The 17775-nt window shown below is 42.2% G+C and overlaps 1 protein-coding gene across 1 annotated transcript in view; it reads left to right on the forward strand.

Annotated features, from left to right (window-relative positions):
• SOS1 (SOS Ras/Rac guanine nucleotide exchange factor 1) overlaps window positions 1–17775 on the forward strand; it is a 73999-nt gene that overhangs the window by 39346 nt on the left and 16878 nt on the right. The window contains exons 11-15 of the mRNA XM_015418059.1: window positions 5728–5809; window positions 6492–6614; window positions 8976–9079; window positions 15839–16061; window positions 16463–16582. Of these exons, the coding sequence (XP_015273545.1) occupies window positions 5728–5809; window positions 6492–6614; window positions 8976–9079; window positions 15839–16061; window positions 16463–16582 (652 nt within the window). The remainder of the gene's footprint in view (window positions 1–5727; window positions 5810–6491; window positions 6615–8975; window positions 9080–15838; window positions 16062–16462; window positions 16583–17775) is intronic.

The following is a 17775-nucleotide window of genomic DNA, read 5'->3' on the forward strand; positions in this document are numbered from 1 at the left end:
TCATAAGTATTTGAAGAGTAGTGAGAAACTAGGGCCTGGTTCAGACACACAGAAGAAACAGATGGGGAAAAGGCTTAAGTGATAGAATAGATTACATCAATTCAGACTGCAGTTAGTCATCTCCTGCTTCAAATGTTCCCACACATTAACAACTTTTTGGAAGTCAAAAACTAGTGCAACCAGAGAAAGATTCTACTTCTTCTCTTTGCTTGCTATGCTTGCTTTCTGTTTGCAGGACATTTTTAACATATGAGTATCCCAACATGGGATTCACTATTATACTCCACCTGTATTCGGAAGCAATGAAGTCCATTCTGCCAACTCATTCCCCACATGTGTCAGCCTCCTGCCCTGGATGTAGATTCACTACCTATGGGAAACTAGTAAGCATAGTCTCTTCTTGCAGAGAAGATATGATGTACCCTCTTGATTCATTCCATCTGATGTGCTGGGGTGCTTTTGATCAACTATATTTACACTAATTGCAATTAAATTAGCAAGAGGTTTCAGAATAGCCAGCTTCTGATGGTGCAAAATTGGCCAGTTAAGTTGATGATATTATATTTTACTGGGGCAGTGTAAGGACAGTTTTTCAACAGAACTTTCATCTTTCCAAAATACTCTTTCTTCATAAGGTTTTATATGTCATACAAGAACCCTTCACTTTCCTAATTTGTTGCTTCCAGTTTTGAAAGAGCTTGCAACTTTTTGTCTTGCAGGTCTGTGCTATTCTATTTATAGACCTTTGATACATTGAATGCTTGTGCGTCAGCACAGTGTCCATTTCCTTTCTTAAGGCATTCAGGAATTATTATTTATGTTTTTAGCTGTTGTTGTTCTTTAAGCTTTTTAAATGGCTGTATTGAAGAGAGAGTTATCACAGACAGACATCCTGACTAACTTTGTATATATTTTTAACCCAACTCTTGGGCTATTTGAGATGATTTGTAGAAATAAAGCCAGGGGAGAATAAATTACTGTATGATAACATCAATATAAGCAAATGATTTGTAAAAAGATGTACTTTTATACCTGAATGAGGATGTTGGATGATATTTGTACATACATTGTTTTAATTACCAGTGCAGAGGCAACAGCAATAAATCATAGCTGTGATTAAGGGATCAGAAATATGATGTGGGACTGTGTACATTTTCATCTGCCCTTCCCTTCCCTTGGTGGGTTAGAATAGCAGCTAACCATGATTAATACTAGTGCATGCTTAGTGAAACATGATTAAGAATGGAGAAGTGAAGTGTATTTATTTTACTTTTATTTGTATTCTGTATTTCTTGCTGAGACTCAAAGCAAGGTGAGGAGGTAGGGAATGTAGTACACAAGGCCTCTTTGTTGCATAGGCAGGATGACTTTGCAGGGAAGGTCCTGATTTTAGGACGTAATAAGTACTCCTTAGGAAGCAGTGCCTTTTGAACTATCTTTCTACCTTATTTAGCAGGGATATGACTTGGAGCTCTGCAAAGGAGATAAGAAATGCAAACTAAAGCTGAGAAAAGTAGACAAATGAGAGAGCAGAAGTAGTTTATGCCTTGCTTGGCCAGAAGTTGGTATCCTTTTCCTTCCCCACACTTTGTTCCCTCTTCAGGGTCACAGCTGTGGAACAGTCACTACTCAAGTGCATTTTCCATGTTATGGAGCAATGTTGCCACATGGGGGGAACATAATAGCTGAATTCATCCCTATACAAGTTACCAGGTGGTGGAGAGCCATCCAAAGTATTAAGACTCTTCTCTCCAACTTGGGGACCATGTGGCTAGAAAAAATGTGGTCCCTACTAGTGAATGTTTCAGTTGAAGCGAGAGGTAAAATACACAATGGATATCCTGGTGATATCCATTGTGTATCTTACCTTTTGGCTTGTCGTAGCAGCTTCTAGACCTGCATTTCTCTCAATAAATGTATATACTCCACCTGTAAACACCTGTATATACACCACTGCCTAAAGACTGGGGAAAAACATTTAAATCAGAGCATCTCACCTCTGTGCCATTTGTCCTGGGGAATGTGTGTGTATTAAGTGCCATCAAGTCACTTCTGACTTATGGTGACCCTATGTATTAATGACCTCCAGACTATTCTACCATTAGCACCCTTGCTCAAATCTTATAAACTGAGGGCTGTGAATTCCTTGATTGAGTCGATGCATCTCATGTTGGGTCTTCCTCTTTTCCTGCTGCCTTCAGCTTCATTATTGTCTTTTCCAGTAATTTTTGTCATAATGTGACCAAAGTATGATAGCCTTAGTTTAGTCATTTTAGCTTCTAGGGAGAGTTCAAGCTTGATTTGATCAAGAATCCACTTGTTTGTCTTTTTGGTGGTCCACGGTATATGTAAAACTCTCCTCCAACACCACATTTCAGATTAATCAACTTTCGTTGCTCAACTTTCACACCCATACACCCACCTGGGAAATGGGTATCTCTAGTTCAACTGTTTTGGCCACCAATCTCCTGCCCATCTTGATCTCGTCCTTCGGGTCTAAGCTATGGGAAAAACAGTGGTCTGCTACTCCCCTGAGACCTGTTTGTCCACTAGTCTGGATCATAGTGGACACATTAGATTTTCAAGGATAAATAGAAAAAGTTGAAGAATTGGTTCTCCTGGAAGAAATCACTATCTCCAAAGCACCAGACTCTTCCTTCAGACAGATGTCCATGCTCTGCAGTTCCCAAGGTCAATATTCTTGTGCCCCTGGCTGACTTGCGAAATCTGTTCCTCCATCTCATTATGTTTTTGAGCTCTTCAGTGTCTCCCTGAGCTTTATCATGTGCTGGTGTCTTTCTGGAGCCTCTTTTCTCTGAGCTAATGAGCTGACCATGCTTCTCAGAACTTCTAGACAGTTCATTATAATCTTGGGAGACTCCCCGTTGTCTCTCCCTTTCTGGTCAGCTCTTCCCTAGTTATGCAGATAGAAACTCATGCATTATCATCCAGCTTAGTTACTAGTCACAGCATCAGACTTCATCACTATATGTGGACTGTCTCTCTTAGGTCAGCAGTGGAATGATCTGAAAGAGTAAAATGTTCCCCCACTGCTTTTTGAGTGTTGTGGGGGTTTTATGTTGGATTTATGCCCATTTATTCTTTTGCGTAGGGACTGACCTTTTGTTGGATGTAGAGAGTGGAAGGGCATTGCTGACATTTGATAGCATATATTACGTTGAAGATGGACAAGTGAATGAACCTGAGATGGTATGGTTGGTGTTGTGAGGTCTGGTGACTGTGTTGTTAGGGTGAGTATGGGGACAGAGCTTGGATTGTTGCAGGCCCTGGTCCCAGACTCCATGTCCATATTAGGAAGGGCATTGTTGTGGGTGAGAAGTTGATTAAGGTTAGGAGGCTCTCTGTGGACAAGAAAAGGTTTCAATAAATCTCAAAGTAAAGAGGTTAATGGATGGAGGCTGAGGAAGTAGTGCTCCACATCAGCCATGAAAATGTTGCATATTGTGATGCCATGTTGGTATCTATGGCTCTGCTATTGATCTGAAACAATAAATCCTCACCATATCTGAAGTAGCTACAAGTGAGGAACAAACTAGCAGAACTTGGTAGCAAGGTCAGCTGTGGTGTTGTCAGAGATTGTGTTCCTAATAGCTTCTAGTCCATCTTTGTCGTAGGTGTTGGTGTACATAAGAACATAAGAGATGCCAATGTTGGATCAGGCCAAGGCCCATCCAGTCCAGCACTCTGTATCACACAGTGGCCAGAAATACCAGTGCCATCAGGAGGTCCACAAGTGGGGCCAGGACATTAGAAGCCATACCACTGTTGACCCCCCCAAGCACCAAGATGACAGAGCATCACTTGCCCCAGAGTCCCTATCTATACCTTGTGGCTAATAGCCACTGATGGACCTCTGCTCCATATGCTTATCTAATTCCCTTTTGAAGCCGTCCATGCTTGTAGCCGCCACCACTTCCTGTGGCAGTGAATTCCAAGTGTTAATCACTCTTTGGGTGAAGAAGTACTTCCTTTTATCCGTTCTAACCCGACCGCTCAGCAATTCCATGAAGTGCCCACGAGTTCTTGTATTGTGAGAAAGGGAGAAAAGTACCTCTTTCTCTACCTGCTCTTTCCCATGCATAATCTTATAAACCTCAATCATGTCACCCCTCAGTCATCGTTTCTCCAAGCTAAAGAGCCCTAAGCGCCTTAACCTTTCCTCATAGGGAAAGTGTTCCAACCCTTTTATCATTCGAGTTGCCCTTTTCTGCACTTTTTCCAAAGCTATAATATCCTTTTTAAGGTGTGGTGACCAGAATTGCACACAGTATTCCAGATGAGGTTGCACCATTGATTTATATAGCGGCATTATGATATTGGCTGATCTGTTTACAATACCCTTCCTAATAATCCCCAGCATAGCATTGGCCTTCTTTATTGCAGTCACACACTGTCTCGACATTTTCAGTGAGTTAACTACTACAACTCCAAGATCTCTCTCTTGATCAGTCTCTGCCAGTTCAGACCCCATCAACGTGTATTTATATTTAGGATTTTTGGCTCCAATGTGCATCACCTTGCACTTGGCCACATTGAACCCCATTTGCCATGTTGACGCCCACTCGCCCATCTTTGACAGATCCCTTTGGAGTGCCTCACAATCCTCACTGGTTTTCACCACCCTGAACAACTTTGTATCATCCGCAAATTTAGCCACTTCACTGCTTACTCCCAACTCCAAATCATTAATGAACAAGTGTACAGAGACTCAAAATCCATGGTGACCAAAATAGTGTTTCCTGGAAGAATGCTAACAGGTCATATTTTTCTCAAGAAGTCTGCGATGTCTGACACATAACTGGGAGCACTGATAGCATAGGGTCTGAGAATAGAGTCCATGTAACCAGAGACCCCTACAATGAAGGTGCCTATGCCTGAGACAATAGGACGTCTTGGGTTGTTGGGCTTCTGTATTTTGGGCAGAAGATAGAAAATGCTTGGTCAAGGTTCTTGTGGTATGTCCATATAGGTCTATTCCTTTATTCCTGTATGCATGTTTGTACTTCTTTCATAATTCTGTTTAGTTCTTTTTGGTAATCCTGAATGGTGTTTGAGAACAGTAGTTTGTAGAAAGTGGTATTGGACAGTTGCCTTTCAGCTTCCTGAATGTAGTCTGATTTGTCCATGATGACAACTGCTCCTCCTTTGTCAGTGTCTTTAATAATGATGTTGTAACACCACTGGTGATCACATACTGCTTTCAGCCCAACTGGTTCAAGACATGATTAATAACCTACAGCCTATGCTGGACAATGCCAGTTCTCTTTCACAGGGATTGGGAGGCAAACTTTTTCTTGACCACAGCCAGCTTCCCAATCTTAAACAACTTCTCATCCACAACACTGCCCTTCCTAACATGGACACAGAAAGGGTAGGAAATTAGTGTTCATCTCCTATTTGAACAGATTTCTCATTCCTACCCTGTTCTCTTAACTGTGTTAAATCTAGATTGAAACCTTTCTGGGAAGTATAGAAAGGTCCTGTCATCTCAGGTTTATTAGTCCAACCTACCCAGACCTGGAGGTAAATGCCCTTCTGCCTACAAGAAAAACAAACCATCATTTTCTTTTCCTGATCCTTATCCATGTTACATCTGCACCAGTCCCCAGTGTTTAGAAATTTGAAATTAACACTGAAGTTTAGTGTCTGTTGATATCTTCTGTGTAATTAAAATTGTGTATTGAAATATCCACTTTCTTATCCTAGATCCCAACTTTGTTCGAACATTTCTTACAACATACAGATCTTTTTGTAAACCTCAGGAATTATTGAGTCTCCTGATAGAAAGGTAAGAGGAATTTGAAATACTGTTTTGTAATGTTCTTTCCTTCCATCACATAGGTTTTTGAACATTATGTTATCCTTTTGAAGAAGGTTATTTACAACAAAATAACCTTCTTCACATGCCACCTTCAGCTCTTCTTCTGTGTTCAATTTCTGCGTATTTGCTTTCTACTTCTGATGGTATGCTCAGAAGGCAATGCATGCATCAAGTAAATTAGTAGAATTTAGTTTAATTACATTGAAAATTTATTTGGTTGTATTTATACTGATATATTACTGTTCATAACTATTGGTTGTATGTGTTTGGTGAGTTGGTGTTCCGTGTATACAGTAGTCCCATGGCTCTTTTGGTTAATGATGATTGCAAACATGGCTCTTTGCAAGCACAACTGCTCTAGTGTACATTTTAATGACTGTTCTATAGCGTGGTTTTTTCCAAATATTTGGGGTTCTCTCTTTTTACCCCCAAATCTGCAAATGTGCTCTCGAGTGGAGAGGCCCATCAACAGCCTGGCTGCCGCATTTTGCTCTAGCTGGGCTAAGATTTTTCTCAGTAGTTGAAATTGTAGTTTTGTTTCACTGCTCCTTGTTTTGTTGTTGCATATAGTTAACATGATGAGAAAACACTGTTGTTCAGTCTGCACAGTTAGTCATCTAAATTTTAACCTTGCCCTACGCTGTGTTAGATTTGAAATTCCAGAACCTGAACCAACAGAAGCAGACCGCATAGCTATGGAGAATGGAGATCAACCTCTTAGTGCAGAGTTAAAAAGATTTAGAAAGGAGTATATACAACCAGTACAGTTGCGGTGAGTATTCTGTCTGTGTTCTCTTTCCAGGGGTTCTGCATAAGCTATATGTTGCAAAATATGATGGAGTTGCATTTATAACGGCAGAATCATGAAGCATACCAACTTTTAGAGCCACTGACTAGGATCTAAAAGGCTTTGCCTAATATTCTGCAGTTATTGGAGACCCTTCCTAAGCTACGGCAGCTGATTATTTCTCCAAAAATCTGATCCTGAAAGTTAGGAGACCTTCTAAAGGGGCAATTCATTTGGCATAAAGAGCCGCAGCTAGAAAAGAAAATTGGCTGCTATGACCCACTTTCCACATGTGTGCAAGATTCTAGTTTTAGTACATGAATCCTCATTCCCTGGGCTGTACTGGATTATTCTAGCAACCAAAATATCATGACAGTGTTTTTTATGACTGGTTATTCACAGGCGAATTTAGGTGCAATTTTTTTATACTCTGAAGAAGGAAGTGTATCAGTTTCAGAGGAAAGTATAGCTGTCCTTAGATTAAATCTAGAGTCCCTGTGCATTATAACATAAATGAATTACACTTGATCATTTTCTCAGTGAGTTCTTCGCATATTTCATAATGTTTTACTACAACATCTATGATTGCTTCCAGCTCTTACCATGTAAAGAAGATAAAGGCTGTTGAACTCCATTACAGTTATGCTGTTCTTTTAAAGATACCTCTTTATCAAATTCAACATTAGGGATGGGCAAGAACTGGCTGACGAACAAAAGTTTGTCACTAGTTTTGGCCAGTTCAGAGTTCGCAAACTGGTTCATGAACTGGTAAACTACCATAAACTTCCCTGAAATTTGAGGGGCAGCTTGTGGTGGTTCATGGCCCTTCATGAAGAGTAAAACATTCTGTTCTTCATGAGAAACAGCTGAGGGGCTGGGAGCTCCCTGCCGCTCAGCTGTTTGGTTTAAACGGCTCAGAGCTGAAACATCTCAGCGGTGGGCTCCTGCTTGCAGTCTGATTAAAGGGGCTGAAATGTCACAGCTGCGGGCTCCCTCCCTGCCAGCTCAGTGGTCTTGGGCTCTCCTGTGCATCCCCTTTAAACTGGGCTGCATGAGGGAGCCCGCAGGTGGGACAGTGGGGAGAGCTCTCCCCACCATCGCAGCAGTGGGCTCCCTCATTCAAGCCATTTATAGGGGCTGCACCAGGGAGCCAGAGGCAGCTGAACCGTTGTGGAGAAACTCCACACTGGCCCAGCAGTCTCAGGCTTGTTGCTGAAGCCTGTTAAAGGGGCTATGGCAGGGAGCCAGCAGCTGCCTCTGGCTCCCTAGCATAGCCTTTTTAAACAGGCTGTGCCAGCCAGGAGGAAGGGGTAAGGGATTGCTGAAGAAGAAGCTTCCCATCTCCCTCTCTCCTGGCCGCAAAGCTCTTCCCACCTGGCATAGCCCGGCCCAGATGCCTCTGGCTTCCTGATGTAACGCCTTTAAATGGGCTCCCTCTTGCAGGCCGGTTTAAAGGGGCTGCATGAGGGAGACCAAGACTGCTGAGCTGGCAGGGAAAGTTGCGCAGCCCATATAGAGGGAAATGGGAAGTACCTTCATAGGTGATCCCACCCCCTTCATCCTGGCTGCGTGACCAGGAGAGAGAGAGAGAGAGAAGGGAAGGGAAGCCTTTTCCCTAGCGATCTCATCTCCTTTTCTCTTGGCTGTGCAGCCAGGAGAGAGGGAGATGGGAAGCACCTTTCCAGGTGATTCTGTCTCCCTTTCTCCTGGGTTGCGCAGCCAGGAAAGAGGGAGATGGGAAGCCACTTCCTTGGCAATCCCATCTCCCTTTCTCTTGGCCAGGGTGAGCCTCAGCCTGGAGAAAGGTGAGAGTCTCAGGGTGATTCGCCTCCCTCTTTCCCCTGGCCAGGGCAAGCCTCGGCTGGTAGAAAGTTAGGAGTCCCTTCCATGGCGATTCTCCTCCCCTTTTCTCCTGGTCAGGGTGAGCCATGGCTGGGAGAAAGGTGGAAGGGAGTCCCTTCCAGAGTTTAGTGAGATTTAAGTGTGGAATTGCAGCACCAGACTTATAACCACAATCTCAAGTTGACCCTAAAATTAAGAAAGGGGGCTAAGTTGACAGCGCCATCTGGCCAGGCTTGTTGCTGCATTTACTCCTCTCTCCATCTGCCTCATGTTAGTGGAGGAGGACCAACCTCCTAACCCCTCTCTTTTGCATCTAGTAAGTCAAACTGGAGTTTTGACAAGGGTACTTGCAGCTCTCTGGTACCTCCCCAAGGAGTCAGTGCAGTCTCATTTACTCTAGAAGCAGACTAGTTCTGCCATTATGGTAGGGGCTGTCAAAAATATATTTCGTAAGTCTTATTCTCAAATTCTCAAAAGTTTATAATCTCTCTGTTAATGTTGTAGAGTATTAAACGTATGCCGACACTGGGTAGAGCATCACTTCTATGACTTTGAGAGAGATGTAGATCTTTTGCAACGATTGGAAGAGTTCATTGGCACTGTCAGAGGTATTTGATTACAGCAAATTTCTAATATTAGAGCTGTTACTCTGTTTCCTTTTTAGCCTTTACAGTAAAATATCTGTTTTTATTTAGGTTTGTCAACTGCCTTCTGTATCCAAAGGTAATCAAAGCTCATATGGCATTAAAGGTAAAGGTTCCCTTGCTCGAAAGCCAGTCAAATCCGACTCTAGGGTTGCGGTGCTCATCTCCGTTTCACAGCCGAAGAGCCAGCGCTGTCCGAAGATGTTTCCGTGGTCATGTGGCCGGCATGACTAAACACCAAGGCGCACGGAACGCTGTTACCTTCCCACCGAAGTGGTACCTATTTATCTACTTGCAATTTCTTGCTTTCAAACTGCTAAGTTGGCAGGAGCTGGAACTAGAGACAAGAGCTCACTCCGTCATGCGGCACACTCGGGTCTCAAACTGCTGAACTACCGACCTTCCACAGCCTGCAGTTCAGTGTCTTAACCACTTGAGCCACCGCAGCTCCCTCATATGGCATTAAAGAACAGTAAAACAATATAAAAGCAAGCTGAAACAATAGAATCAAAGTTTAAAAAATACGAGGGACAGCATGACCCCAGAAGATATTCCTGTGTACATTTAATGTAGTGCAATTATTTTGGCAATATGTTGTCCTGTTATCGCTCTAAAAACAATAATTGAGTGTACCATTCATTATGGTTTACTATACATGACACAGGGTTCACTATCTATGACAGCTCTGGAATAGTATACATTACCAGATGTCTTTTTCTTAAGAAATATTTTTTTATTATTTTCTGACTACAAACACTACAAAAACACTACAACACTAACACTAACCTAAAATAAGCTATACAAGGATCATATATAATGATTAGATGCATATTTAGCTAAAGCTCTCTCTATAAAGAAATAGTTTTTGGAATATAGCTAATTTCTACTGCTTCTATTACAGACTGATAAATATAAAATTGAATCAAGTAAATACAAACAATAAGACTTTTAGGCTTATACAATTCTACTAAATCTGTTTCTTCTCTTTATTTTTCTTCTTTTCATATTTTCATTTGACTTTCAGGACTTTTGGGGCTGCCGCCCCTAATTCTGATTCAGAGTCTTCTACTGGGTTACTACTCGCTGTTGATTCCGAATCTCCCGACCCATGTCTGCTGCTTTTTTCTTTGATATCTTGTTCCTCTGCTGTATCTTTTTTGTTCACTGGTTTTTGTTGTCGTTCCAAGAATATCTTCGCTTTTAAAACAGAGTCTATCTTTTATTTTTTATCTTTGTAGTTGAAGACCAGTCTTTCGGGTATTATTCATCTGTAGGGGATGGAATTTTTCTGCAAAAAGCCGGTTAAATTTTTGTATTGAGTTCTCTTCTTTCTTATTTCAAATGGAATACAGTGTGTCCACTGTTAAACCTGTCATTGGGGCCAATGCTTCACTTAGTATTTCTTTCAGATTCTCATCTTGCTGTTCAGGTACACCTTGAAATCTCAGAACATATGCTGATTTTTCCATTTGTGGTCTTAAAAGTTGGTCTTTATCAGAGGATCTTTGTTTTTCCATCACCTCCAGTCTTTGGTTAGTCTCTTTTGTTTTGGCTTCAACCTTTTTCACTGATTTTACAGTCTCCTCTGTTTTTAAGTTCATCTCTTTAAGCTGTTTTTGGATCTCATCCAACTTCTTGTTGGTGTTAGTCATCAGCTCCAACAGAGGGTGCAATGCAGTAGCCAACATGTTCGTAAAGTCAATATTTACTTCCAGTTTAGTAGCCAGATGTGTTGATTTATTACCAGATGTCTTTGTGAATTATTTTACATTGAGGTGATAGTGCACGAGCTGAAAATCAGAGTTGAGGAACATTTTGGTAATATTTGCCAAAAGAGAAATTGAACCTCTGGTTTAATATTGTTTTTGCAACATGGACACAGCTGAGTGATCTGTACTATTAGAAGGTATCTCCAACATACGGAATAGAACTATTTAAGGAGAAACTTCTTAGGAAAGAAGCAGAATGGATTTTGGAGCATTCAGTGGCTATTAGCCATAAGGTATAGATAGGGACTCTGGGTCAAGTGATGCTCTGTCTTCTTGGTGCTTGGGGTGGGGGGTCAACAGTGGGAGGGCTTCTAATGTCCTGGCCCCACTGGTGGACCTCCTGATGGCACCTGGTATTTTTGGCCACTGTGTGACAGAGTGTTGGACTGGATGGGCCTTTGGCCTGATCCAACAAGAACATCTTATGTTCTTATGTTACGTTAAAATATGAAAAGGGCTCAATGATTACAGACTATATTCCTTTTCTATGACACACACACACCCCTCTCTCTCTCTCTCTCTCTCTCTCTCTCTCTCTCTCTCTCTCTCTCTCTCTCTCTCTCTCTCTGTTTGAAGTTGAGGAGTTATTGTTCAGTCATACAGTCGAGTCCAACTCTTCACGACCCCATGGGCCACATCTGGAGCTCTACCAGACCTGAAACCCTGATACTTTGGCAGTATTCCCAGGACTTTAGATAGGTTTGCGTGGAATGAAATTCATATGATATTTATTAAGAGTTCAACTATTCAAACTATTCTGTTTTATCTGCCTGTAAGTTTTAAATGGGCATATCCCTGGGATAAATGCATGTAGAAGTAACAGCAGGGATCCTGTTTATAGGTCAAATGAAGGGCAGGTGTCCTCAGAGATAATGTATAAATATAGTGGGCTTGGCTGTTTTTCATGTGTTTGAGGCTACTGCAGAATTTAGCTTTGTTCAGCAAGTCTGTGAAGGAGTTACATGAGCATACTTTTTTGAAATATTTTTGAGTTTTATGGAAGCCTTATTTTGTTAAGAACTTGCTTATTTTCTTAAAAACATTTTCAAAAGAGTTGTGTAGAGAGTTTGTTACGTGTTTTAGAAATGGTAAACACTTTAAGAGTTTGTCTTGTAGTTTATGATGCTAAGAATATTTAGTTGTATGAAATGTTAAAATGTATATGCTTTAACCAATTTATTATATCCCTTGAAAAGTTTCAGGGACAATAGTCTGTGCAGTTATATGTGTTTTTGAAATGTGTGCTGTTTCATTTCCTTATAGGAGTTTTTACCCCCCCCCCTTCCCCATTAAGCTCCTCCTTAAAGAGCGGATATGGAGGTTGGGGACTTTCAGTTTGCAAAAAAAGGCAAATACAATAGAAGTTTATAAAATTATGAAGGTTTGGAAAGCATATCATTTCAAAATACAGGCAAAAAGGATCACCTCCTCTCATATGATCAAGCTCACCAGTTAAGTTCTGCCTCACAAGCCCTGTTCTCTGTGCGTCCACAATTCAGAGGTAAGGTAGGTGGCAACCAGAGACCAGGCTTTTTCAGTAGTGGCACCTTGCTTGTGGAACGCACTTCCCCTTGAGGCCTGCCTGGTGCCTACACTACTTTCAGGCACCAGTTCAAAATGTTTCTGCTGCTTCCCTTCTCCTCTTCTTATTACGCTGTATAGCTGCTGCTGCTGGAGAATTGGTCCTTCCCTGTGTGGATGATTGTGGTTCATCATTGATCTTCTGTGCAGTCCCACATGAGGAGGGGACTGTACACGAGCAGGCCTGCTACAGAGAGGTTTTATAGCTAAAAGCCTCCAGGGGGCACTGTGTGCTGGAGCTGGAAGAGATCATTCCTGCCCAAACGGTCATGTGCTTTGGCACTCCAGTACCCCCACCTTCAATTCCTTTTTTGCTGCTGAAGGAGAAGGTTTAAGCTTTAGTTCCTCCAGTTTGTTCTTCTTGTGAGTACATTTTGGGCCCTTTGGTCTCTTGTCTTACCCCCCCCCCCCATTTCTCCAGTGGTGGGTAGCTATCTTCCTTCCTTTGCCAGTAATGGTGCAGAGGGCTTTATTTTAAAAATGCACCTATTGTGGTGCCAAGGTGACCCAGATGGATGAAAACAAGCTCTGCTTGGGTGAAGGGCATAATGTTTCCAGTTGCATGGCCTGTCAGCATTTCACACCTAAGGCCAGAGGGACTGAGCTTTCAAGCTCAAGGCAGCCCTTTGGGAGAAGGTCCTCAAAACCACTGATCCTCCGTCGAATCCGTCCTTGGCTCCAGAGAAACCACCCAAGCCTTCCTCTTCCGATTCTGCCATGTTGGTTCCATCAATGCCCAATCAGTATCTCAACTGATCTGTTCGAGATCGAGGTCCCCACTGACTCAGAGACGTTCCTCTGAGCCCCCAGCCAGGAGACCTAAATCTAAGCATATGAAGAGGTGCAGATGGGAGTCTGCACATTGCACCTAATTCGAGTTTCAGATCCTTGATCCACTAGAGGTCTTACCTCCACCTAAAACACCATCTCCTGGACCTGGTTCCCTTCACATCATGTATTTCTGATGATGAGATCGAAGCAGAACAGAGGACTATATAGGTTCTATATGTGACTGAATCCCAGCCCAGCAAACCAGTTCCATGGTCCCTGGCCTCCACATCCATATCCTTACCTGATGTCACCTGTGTATTTAGCCGAGTGGGGTGACTGTTATGTGCCTAGATCCAAAGCAGATCTTAGTCGATTCATACCCTACCAATATTGAGTTGTCTTTATATCCTCCATCAGCTATAGTTTCCAGGAGGCCTCTCTTCCCCATTCCAGTTTCAGGTCCTGAGGAGGGCGAAGACAGAACATGGATCTGACGTTGATTTGGATGCACCTTCAGACCCTAGACAGACCCTTAAGAGGACACAAATATGATATTGGTAGCCCCTTTCTGGCCTCATCAGATTTGGTTCTCAGCCTTAATGGACATGGCTTATGGTCAGTTTTTCCAGTTCCCAAGCATACTAGACTTGGTGAGCCTTGGTCAAGTACTACACCACAACAACAACCACCTCAGCTTGATGGCGTGGAGGCTTCAGAACTATATTTGATTTTTTTCGCAGGAGGTTAATGAGAACCTCCTACATTCATGTAAACCATCCACCAGAAAAGGTTACCATCTGAAATGAAAACATTTTTCTGAATGGTGTAGAGATTTCTCTCCTGCTTGAGCACCTCTGGAGTCAATTTTTGAATATTTTACTCTCCCTTAGATCTGGGGGGTTAGCCTGCTCCTCATCAAAGTTACATTTAGCCGCTATATCATGTTATCACCTGGGTTTAGATGGCAAGTTGGCCTTTTTCACTGACTGTCTAAAAGGTTTGTTTAATCTGTACCCACCACAGGACCTCCTGGTGCCCCAATGGTCCCTTTCTGTGGTGCTGTCACAACTAATATTCAAGCCCTTTGAGCCCTTGGCTACTTGTCCAGTGGCTAATTTGTCTATGAAGGTCTGGGTTTTTTTTAGTGGCCATTACTTCCACCAGAAGGATCAGTGAGTTGGCTGCGTTCTGGGTGGACCCACTGTTCGTTAAAGTGTTCCCTGAGAGGGTGGTTCTTAGGCCCAGCATTCAGTTCTTAGCCAAGGTGGTGTCTAGGATTCATCTCTCTCAAGAGATCAATACTACCAATGTTTTACCCTTCACCAGAATCAGAGAATGAGAGGTCCCTGCACATGTTGGATTTGAGAAGGGCTTTATTGTTTTATTTAAAGAAAACCCTAAGTTTTAGAAAAGATAAGGCACTTTTTGTTTGTTTTGTGAGCCCTAATTAAGGTAAGAGGACTTCATTACAGACCCTGTCTAGATGGATTGTGGCTACAATCAGGATGTGTTATGATCAGGCCGAACTTCCTTGTCCCTTGGGAGTATGCGCCCATTCCACCAGAGAAATGGCTTCCTTGGGTTCCATTTGGATGGTTTTCTTTTGCTGGAGATTTGCCAAGCCACAATGTGTTCATCAGAAGACATATTCATATGTCAGTATGCCCTGGATCTGCATGTGAAAAGAGAGGTACAAGTGGGCAAGGTCTTATGCAGGTGATGAGAGCATTTCCTGCCACCTGGTGAGTAGCTTGTTAGAATCCCCATGTCAGACTGCACAGAAGATTGATGATGAAAACAGTGTTGCACTTACCTGTAACTGTTGTTCATCAAGGATCTTCTGTGCAAGTACACATACCGTCCCTCTGGCCCCACTGCATGCTCTCTCTTTACTTTGGCGGCACTTGAGCTACTGAGGGTGGGGGTGCTGGAGCACTAGAACACATGACTGTTTGGGCAGGAATGATCTCTTCTGGCTCCAGCACACAGCATCCCCTGGAGACTTTTAGCTATATAACCTCTCCATGGCAGGCCTGCTCATTCACAGTCCTCATGAGGGACTGCACAGAAGATCCTCAATGAACAACAGTTACACGTAAGTGCAACACTGTTCTTTCTGCTCCCTCCAACAAGCCCATCTATTTTGTTCTTTGTAAACAGTGGTAAGTCTTAGAATAGTTCTTTGTGCAAGTGGCCATGCCTGTTTAGATACATATACTTTACACAACAGTATAGTGCAAATTTTTAAATTAGTACTACTATTATTATCATTTATTTATTTATTTCGATTTATATCCCGCCTTGCCTGACAAGCATAAAGGCAGTTACGCTTGCAGAAGTGGGCTATAGGATGCACACACAACAAACCTTTATGGGCATAACTACAGCATCAGCCTTAGGTACAGAGGCGGTAGGCCCACAGCTATAGGATGCCATTCAGTGTGCTGACCAGATAAATCTGTTGCTTTATGCAGTGTATATGTTTTGCTCTTTGTTCCCATATGGAAACCTTATATATTCCATTTTTTGAACTTTTTCTAGAGGCTAGGTAACTTTTTATTGTCATGTAGGATGTTGGAATTGTTTTTCTTTTCGTTCCTAGGTAAAGCTATGAAGAAGTGGGTTGAGTCAATCACTAAAATAATCCATAGAAAAAAACAAGCACAAGCTATTGGGCCAAGTCACAACATAACTTTTGAAAGCTCACCACCTACAATTGAGTGGCATATAAGCAGGCCAGGACAAATTGAAACATTTGACCTCCTCACTTTACATCCAATAGAAATTGCTCGACAACTCACTCTGCTTGAATCTGAACTTTACAGGTAACGCTTTTTCCTCTGTGCTTACCTACACTTTGATAGATGAGCAGTCTGTTGTTGTCATCTGATCCCTTCTGCATACTATTTTTACTGGCAAGATCATTTTTGTTTGGGAGGATAAAACCCCTCAATAACGATTTCTGAAAATGTGATTTGAGATTTAATAATCTATGTTCTGTATTAGGCACAGATAATCAAAAGTTACTGTTTCTCTTAGCCTGGGAGTTGTGGGTACACATCATAAAATAAGATTGTTCATTCAGTCTTTGCTGTTAACTGGAATCCTGAATGTTTGGTCAAAGTGGGATTGATTTACAACAGTTTGATGTGAAATGTAGCCTGATTTCATAAATGTCATGTTATCCTTGCCTATTCACCTTTTGGATTTTATGCTCACTTTGTAGAGCTGTTCAACCTTCAGAGCTTGTAGGAAGTGTATGGACAAAAGAAGATAAAGAAATTAATTCTCCTAACCTTCTTAAAATGATACGACACACTACTAATCTCACATTATGGCTTGAGAAGTAAGTTGTATAACTTGTGGGATTCAGTGATGTTCTCTATGTTCTATTCACATGATTCCTGATATGCAACTAGGCAAAAAATTGGAATTTCAGAAGCTTAAAAATGGCAAGATCCACCTACTGCCCCAAACCCTATTGTCGGAACTCTTAGAATTGAGATCAAATATATTCATTCAATTATGCAAAAATTTCATTCCCTAATTCCCAGACTGTGTGCCATGAAAGAATTGCAGGTATAATGCAAGAAATTAGTCTCCTGTGACTCCAGTGTACTTTATTATTTAATTTTCAGATTTTTATTCCACCCTCCCCAAAGCAGGCTCAGGGTGGATCACAAGAAAACAGAGCTGGAGACTCGTTACAATAAAATTGCATTACATTAAAATCATTAAAACTTTAGAATTCAAGAGGTAGCAGCAATTACTTATTATATGACCTCTGTTTAATAAACAAATAAGAACCTCAATGTTAATTTTATACCCTCAAATCAACAAATATGCAAATGAAAATATTTGATTAGGAAAAAACAAACAAACCAAGTATGGCTTAAACAAATTCAAAGATCCACTAGATATTTCTGCAGACAGAAGGGATTTCTATATGGGGAGCACAGTTTTCCTGCTTCCCCACTCCAGCTGCAGTCCATAATACCCCTAAAATGCTGCTCCTGGGGAAAGAAGAGACCCCCCCCCAAAAAAAAAAAACAGCATGGGAGTAGAGTCTAAGGTGTGAAGCAGGAAAGGACACCTGCAGCACACACATCCCAAAGTGTGGACATCCTCCATAGGATCCAAGCCTTAATATGGAAATCATTTTATTGAAATCTATATATCTAATAGCGAAGTCGCCCCCGTGCGTGTGGATACCTAAATCCGCGCATCGGGGGCACCTGGGGGGGAGGGAGATTTTTGTGCACACTTGGGGCAGTCCCCAGGTGTACACAAAAATTTGAAAACTTTAAAAACATACCGGGGGATACTAAAATCCCCCCAAACCTAAAAGAGCGTTCCCTGCGCATGCGCAGGGAACACTCTGCAAACTGCCTCGCTTCAGTGCTGGGGGAGGGGGGAGAGAGACCGGCGAAAGCCGCAGGCCTCACTTTAGAGGCGAAAGGGGTGGGGGAAGACTGCCGAGGCTGCTCGGAGCGGGGGGGGAGAGAAAGATAGACTGGCGAGGCCCGGTGCCTCGCTTCG

Source organism: Gekko japonicus, unplaced genomic scaffold (genome assembly GCF_001447785.1).
Source record: "Gekko japonicus isolate JY-2015 unplaced genomic scaffold, Gekko_japonicus_V1.1 scaffold1394, whole genome shotgun sequence".
NCBI classification, from domain to species: domain Eukaryota; kingdom Metazoa; phylum Chordata; class Lepidosauria; order Squamata; family Gekkonidae; genus Gekko; species Gekko japonicus.